General features: G+C 59.5%; 2 protein-coding genes across 2 annotated transcripts; both read right to left on the bottom strand.

The window, feature by feature from the left end:
- Positions 1 to 1,545: 1,545 nt before the first annotated feature.
- Positions 1,546 to 2,671, bottom strand: A1Q1_01914 (uncharacterized protein; the record flags this gene model as incomplete). The annotated part of the gene is made up of 3 exons (XM_014324922.1): positions 1,546 to 1,682; positions 1,736 to 1,882; positions 2,419 to 2,671. 3 exons carry the CDS (start codon positions 2,669 to 2,671, stop codon positions 1,546 to 1,548), a joined length of 537 nt encoding a protein of 178 aa, XP_014180397.1.
- Positions 2,672 to 3,612: 941 nt separating this feature from the next.
- On the bottom strand, positions 3,613 to 7,185 carry A1Q1_01913 (uncharacterized protein; the record flags this gene model as incomplete). The annotated part of the gene is made up of 3 exons (XM_014324921.1): positions 3,613 to 6,168; positions 6,218 to 6,598; positions 6,817 to 7,185. The coding sequence occupies 3 exons, from the start codon at positions 7,183 to 7,185 to the stop codon at positions 3,613 to 3,615; spliced, it is 3,306 nt and encodes a 1,101-aa protein (XP_014180396.1).
- Positions 7,186 to 7,362: the final 177 nt, after the last annotated feature.

Here is a 7,362-nt window from a genome sequence, read left to right as displayed (position 1 = left end):
TTGAACCGACTTCTGGTGCGAGTGGGACAAAAGCTGGCAGAGCAGGCAGAGAGCTTAGCTGCTCCCGACAAGGAACGTGACACGTTCCATCTCACCAAAGTAGTACCGCTGACGCAGATCATCCGCACAGCCCATCGCACAGACCTCTCATTAAGCACGCCGTTGTTTCGTCTTTTTTATGCATCCACACTCGCACCACCGCCTCGGGCTCGATTCCCAAAGTACAAAGTTTCAGCGGGAGTACCTTATTCGACACACTGACGGCCTGCCTTTTCCACCACCCGCTGCCCCTTTGCTTTGCTCTTCTCTCCCCTTGGCACCGCAATCACCTCACATCGGTGCCAAGCTTCTAGGTGTGCTTCCAAGTGCGCAGAGTGCACTCTGACGGCACATTCCTATTCATCCATAACAAAGTTGTAAAGCTTATGCCCCATGTCTTGACACATTCGGTCGAAGCGTAGAAGCTTACTGCCTGCTACCTGACCCACGCACGAACGGCGAGGCAAGCAAGCCGCGCCAGGAGCAGCCTACTCGGAGCCGTAGTGCAGGATCGATCTAAAGGAAGCCGAGCACACGACCGTGCATGGAGTTGCAGCCAAGGAAGCGCGTCTCGAAAGCCTCAAGCCTCTGATTCATCGGCAATGCCACGGAGGCCACGCCTAGCGCACGCTTAGCTCCTGCCTGACACTTTGCATGCCTGCCACACATTCGAGGGCACCAACATGATGCGCAGGGGATGGTGGAGACTTCGCAGCACCGCAACCAGTAGCAGCTAGTCACTTGAATCTTGGGGACCGATAAGCAGCGCCGAGGCAGCGAGCAGTCAATGGGAGAGAGGCGCAAATGGCATTCGGGGGCTTGCTGGCTCGACTGGCGCTTGGCAGCGAAACAGCCGGCGGACACTACGGGAGGACGCGAGGGACTGGCGACGCGTCTTGAGGGATCTCGCTGAGACATTGAAATGGCAGGCGGCAGCTGCGGGCCAGCTCCGGCGATAACAGTGTGTTCCATCCTGATTTTTGCCGTGTCCACCAATGCAGCATCTCGCTTGAACATGGTGTGGCGTTGTTGACTGTTCAGGTTGCAGCCCCGGGCCCCGTTGCAGCCTGGCTGTAGCCTGGTTGCAGCCCGAATGCAGGATCGCAGACGCAAATAACTGATCGGCCTGCGCCTGGCCGATGCCAAGACTGGCAAAGCCTGACGGGGCCGAACCTGCAATACGAGGCGTTCGCCGAGCCCTGTGCTTCCCAGCAACTTTTCCTCTTTCCTGGATGCATCCTGTCTCTGTCATTCTGCGTTCCTGCACTCCTTGCCTGCATGCGGTAGCTTGCGGCGGCGCGGACCCGACAGGCCATGCACTGCGGGCTGCGCAACGTCTGCGCAGGCTTCAGGCATCGCCGATACAGATCTGTATCTGCCAGGTTTGTCACTGCGCGGCCATCGGCCAGCACTAGCTGATTGGGGAAGATGCATGCGTCATGAAAAGCTGGCTAGATGTTGAGGATGGCTGGAGACGGACCACGCGCTGCGCACGGCGCGGTGAATCTACTCGCTCTTCTCGCTGTCCTTCTCCTCCGCCTCCTCCGTCTCGTCCTTGGCGCGGCGCTCTACGATCCGATCAACGATACCAAACTCCTGCGCCTCCTGCGCCGTCATGAAGTAGTCGCGCTCGAGTGCCGTCGCTGCGAGATCCCGTCAGTGGCTGTCAAAAGTGCGAAGATTAAGGATCACTCACTGAAACGCTTCCGTGCGTCCTCGAGGCTCTCGCCCTCCTTCCTGCAGTGCTCGGCGTAGATGTTGGTGAGCACGTCGCGGATGCGAAGGATCTCCTTGGCATGCAGGGCGATATCGCTCGCCTGGCCAGACGCGCCGCCGGACGGTTCTGCTATCAGCTGATGCTCAAACGCCTAATGAAACCCTAAACGCTGCCACACAAATGACGACGCGCATTGGCCCACTGGATCTCATCCCTGCTGGAGACGTCCATTGCAGGCAAGGCTGAGATCTGATACCGCAAGGCTGAGCGGGCGTGCACCCGTTCTGGTACACATACACTGCGCAGTCGTAATTCATGGAAGAACAGAAGTGCAGCGCGCTGATGGTCACGCATTCAGTAAACTGGGCAGAGACACAGCATGCCTCAGGATCAACTCGCCCGCGCCGTTTCGGGGTGAGCAGGTCCGCAGCTGCGCACTAAACCGATAATACAGCTGCGATCGGTGCACATCTCGGCATGTAAGGGGAGGCATGCCCGCGACAGGCATGTCGGATGACGATACGGCGGGGCGGAATGCATCGCCTCCGCACTTCTTCTGAGCAGCGCGAGTAGCGCTGGTCGGTGATCAATCGTCCTCCGCTCTCTCACGTGTACACCACGCCTCCTCAAAGCCACAACAAAAACAACAGCAGTTCACTCACGGTGGATCATAACGCTCGAGTGCTTCAGACTGAAGCGCTTGCCCTTCTCACCTCCAGCGAGCAGGAGCGATCCCATGCTCGCGGCCTGGCCCAGCACGAACGTGTGCACTGGAGACGAGATGTACTGCATCGTGTCGTAGATGGCAAGTCCAGCCGTCACACTTCCTCCAGGTGAGTTGATGTACAGCCTGATGGGCCGCGACGCATCCTCCGCCTCAAGGAACAGCAGCTGCGCCGTAATCAGTCCAGACATGCTGTCGTTCACCTGCCGTTAGCTGGAAAACTATGTTCGAAGCTGCTGCAAGCTTGCAGAGCGCACCCGAAACGCAATCGGGAGACACAGTGCAGCAACCACCAAAATGATGTAGGCCATTGGGCACTCACCGGTCCTCCCAGGAAGATCACTCGCTCACGCAGCAGTCGCGAGAAGATATCGTAACTCCGCTCACCACGTGCCTGTCGTTAGCTTTATGGTCTGTAGGTCTAGTTCTGGATGCGATTCCTCCATTTGCATTGCTCAGAAGCTTCCCGATGTCAGAAAAAGTACAAGACGTCCGTGTTCTTCGGCGCTGAGGCCCGTGGACGAAGCTGTCCTTGCTAAAGCTTCCGGGCGACTGACTGATATTTGGGAGGTCCGCGGCCTCCGCCGAGCAACTGGCGCGCTTCAGACTTACAGTCTGCTCTACAACAATCGGAACCAGGCTTCCCCTCGTCACTGGGTTTGCTTGCGGGTCGGGAAATCCCTCAGCAGCGCCGTATATGCTGGCTGGGTTGAAGAAGCCGCGCTTCGCTGTCGGGGCAGCCAGCTGCCGTGCGGTTCGGAGGATGTTCAGGCCGCGCATGATATGTTGGGCCTGTCGGATGTGTGGGGAGTGTGTCGATCCGGGTGTGTGTACCGCACGCTAAGTGGCTCAATGCAAGAGTGTGAGGTTGACGAAGCGGTCGAGACTGACTTTGATGACGTCCGTTAGCGCTTCGGCAATGTTCGTCTGGCGGCTGTCGGTGGAGGTCCGTCAACCCGCGTAGTCAGTGGCAAATTAGGTCCCGAGATGCGCCTTACCTGCTTATTCTTCTGACAAGGCCATTTCCAACAATGATGGCAAGCAAACTATGTGCATGTGGTAGATGGTATTGTACAAGCTACACTATAGGTGTGTGATTATCAGATTACGGCTGGTATATACAATAGATGGGCTATGCTACGATCGTCGACGCTGCTGGTGTCACGAGCACAGCGGGAGGCTGCTGTCCTACCGCTCCTGTCGGCGCGGGAGTGACATTCGCACTCTCAGGGGCGGTGGAGACACCACTCGGTGCTCCAGTTGTGAGCATAAGACCTGTCGTTCCCGGGGTGGCGACGGTGGACGCATCCAGTGACCCGTTAGCCGTACCATTCGGCACGCCGTTGACCGTGACGCCGAGCGCGCTGGCTGCCTGCTCGGCGTACTTGGCCTGCTCTGCCGCCTTGGCGGCCTCCTCCTTCTCCTTCCTCCACGCCGCCTTGGCATCATTCACCAGCTTGAGCTTGGCGGCGCGCTGCTGACTCATGGGCGCCCGCTTTGATGAACGCGCCTGGTCCAGTCGAATCGCGTCGGAAGAGAAGCCAGGCAACGCTCGGCCGAACAGACTCTCGTACGCGAACTGCACGTCCTTGCGGTCGATGGTGGCGGACTTCCTGTGCTTGGCCAACTGAGATGACGTCTGCGAGACGAGATCAACGTACTCGTCCGTCAAGTTTAGGAGCACGTCCTCGACGGGCCAATCGACGTTGAGTGACGCATCGATCGTCTCGGCGAACTCCTGCATCTTCATCTTCTTCTGGCCCGGCAGACCAGTCGCGCCCTCCAGCTCGTGCTTCTTGCCCTTGTCAAGCTCAGCCTTTGACTCGATCTCGCCATCCGCAAGTGCGCGCATGTCCGACGGCAGCTGCTCGCCGAGTACGTTTGTGAGGACTGGGTTCGTCGCTAAACCCTCCAACAACGTGGCCCGTCCAGCGCTCCGGGCAGGTACCTGGTGCGCAAGTAGAAGCTGGTCTCGCAATGCCTTGTCGCTCTCGGGCGTTGGCTGCCACGTCGTCTTGCTCATAACAGACTGCGAGCGGTCGAGCAGCGCCCCAGGGACGTCGTTTGTTGGTCGCATCGGTGCCGCTTGTGCGGTCGGCACAACATTCTTCTTGTCCAGGTCCGACAGAATCATGCCCGGTGTCAGGTGCTGCCCGGGCGGGACCTGAACCATGCCCGGTGGCCTGATCGGAGAGCCTGCAGCCGCGTTCTGGTTGATTGGAATGCCCTGCGGGAACGCCCGCTGCTGATTCTGCTGTTGCTGTTGCTGCTGTTGCGCCGCTGCCATCGCCGCGTTAAGGTTCGGTCGCACCGCAGGCGATTGCGGGCCAGGGCTCTGCGACTGCGCTTGCATGTTACGCTGCTTGTTAGGCGGGATGTAGAGGTTCGATTGGTTTAGGACGGGGAACCCAATCGGGCGCGCTTGCATCATCGCTGGGCTCTGGACACCCTGTCCATTGTTGGGCAGCTGCATAGGCGGCTGCTGCGGGGGCTGCGCGGGCACCTGTTGTGGTGTTGGAGCTTGCGAAGGCGCCTGCGGCGTTGACGCCTGAGGTGTCGACACCTGGCCTTGCTGTGCCTGCTGCTGGGCAGCAGCCTGAGCCTGCGCTTGTTGAACAAGCTGCTGGCTCTGCAGGTTGATGTTGCCGTAGAACAACGCCCTCAATTTCGGATTTTTCTCGAACGCCTTGTTGCGCTCCGCTTCGGGCAACTGCGCGAGACGTGCTCGGATCTCGAGAATGTGAGCGTGAGGGTTTGGTGGCTGTTGGGGCTGCTGTGGGGGTTGCTGTTGCTGTTGCTGTTGCTGTGGAGGCTGCGGCTGTTGCTGTTGCTGTTGAGGTGGGGGCGGTTGCGGTTGAACAGCCTGCTGAGGCTGCGGAACTTGCTGCTGCTGTTGCTGTGGTTGTTGTTGCTGCTGCTGTTGGAGTTGCGGCTGCTGTTGCTGTTGCGGTTGCATCTGCTGAGGCAGCTGTTGTTGCTGCATCTGAGGCGTACCTGCATTTGGCGGCCGCGGCGAGCCAAAGTTGTTCTGGTTATTCTGCTGGGCGGCGTTGGCCAGGGCAGCTGCTCGGGCGAGTTGCTGCACCTGTTGAGGTGTGAGCTGCATGCCCGCGTTTTGTGCCTGTTGCTGGGCTTGGAGTAGTTGAGCAGCCTGGGCCGCCTGCACGACCTGTGCGGCCTGAGGCTGTTGCATACCCTGCAGCTGAGCGTTTTGCAGCTGGGCCTGATTCAGTTGTGGCCGCACACCTTGGCGAGCGGCAAGGATCTGCTGCTGCTGCAGGAGCAGCTGAGGGTTCTGCAACAGCTGTGCTTGAAGCTGCTGCTGCTGCAATTGCGCCTGCTGGGCCTGCTGCTGCTGAAGCTGAGCGTTCAACATCTGCTGTCCAGCCTGCTGCTGGGCGAACTGCGCCAGCTGCTGAGGCGTGAGTTGCGCAATCTGTTCCGGTGTTAATCCGGCAGCAGCAGCGGCGGCGACAGCCTGTCGATGCACGAGAGCTTGGCGCTGTTGTTGCTGCTGTTGCAGATGGGCGATCTGCTGGGCGGCGAGGACGTGTGTCGGTTGGTTGGCACCACCGCCCGTTGCGGCGGCGACATTGTTCGCCAGATTCTGTCGCATCGACGCCGCTTGCCGGTGTTGCATATTCGTGAGCCAGTTCTTGACTTCGGGAGTCGAAAGGAGAGCATCGAACTGCAGTTAGCCCTATCCCGTTGGCCGTGACTGTGCCCATGGTACTCACGTTCTTCTGCATCTCCGGATTCATCTGGCCAGCCTGCCGCGCCTTGAGCAGCTCCGGCATGTTGGCGATGAGCTTGTTAGGATCGCCACCAAACAGGCTGCCCAGCGTTTGGGGCTGCTGCGCTGGTGTCCTGGGCGGCTGGGGTGTGCCTGCCTGTGCGATGCCTGGCCCTGCGCCTCCGCTGGGCACAGACTGCATGCGGGTTGCCACGGGAGATTGACCGAGCATCGCTTGGTTGGTAACAGGCGACTGATGCTGCTGCTGAGCCGATGGTGACGGGGTGGCAATCGCGGGCATGTTCGACAGCGTGTTCGACATAGGCGTTCCGACAGCACCAGCAGCAGGTGTCGGAGCAGCAGAGATCTGGCCGACCTGACCCGCCTGGCCAGGTTGCTGCTGCTGAGGCTGCTGCTGTTGTTGTTGCTGCTGCTGTTGCTGCTGCTGCTGCTGTTGTTGTTGTTGCTGCTGCTGTTGGAGACGCTGCTGCTGAGCGAGCAGGTTTTGGAACTGCTGCTGCTGTTGTTGCTGCTGCTGAAGACGAAGCTGCTCAGCGAGCGCCTGCGTTCGTTAGCATCATCACTTTCACAAGGCGAACATACATTTTGGTTCATCTGCGGGTTGAGCCCTTGCTGCATTCCTATTCTTGGACTTTGTCCCGCCTGAACCCCTTGGGCTCCTTGCACGCCTTGGACACCTTGAACTCCTTGGACGCCTTGAACGGGGATGCCGTTGACTCCCTGCATGGGTATCCCTTGCACTGGACGGACAGCCTGTCCCACACCTGCTCCAGACTGGTTTTGCTGCTGCTGTTGCTGAGCCGCATTCCGTCGCTTCGATTGCGTTTCGGCGATCATTATCTGGACCTTGCGACGAACGAGCTCATTGCGTTGTTCCAGCGGCAGAGCCTTCTCCTGCGCATTCAGCAGGGTGGGGAACTTGGCGAGAATGGTGTCGTACTGGTCGGACATGGTTGCAACGAGGCAGAGCCTGGGGAGCCTTGATCGTATTCAGAGGTGCCGACCCGCGCGACTGTGAGCGCTGGGAAGTGGATGCAAGCTCAGGAGACGTTCAAAGACCCCCGATGTGCGCTTGATCGCCGAGCTGATGCTGTGTGCAAGTCGATGGGGAGTGGATGGGAAGAATGG

This window comes from Trichosporon asahii, assembly GCF_000293215.1.
Source record: "Trichosporon asahii var. asahii CBS 2479 unplaced genomic scaffold scaffold00050, whole genome shotgun sequence".
Classification (NCBI taxonomy): Eukaryota; Fungi; Basidiomycota; class Tremellomycetes; order Trichosporonales; family Trichosporonaceae; genus Trichosporon; species Trichosporon asahii.
This window is presented reverse-complemented; position numbering and strand designations above follow the sequence as displayed.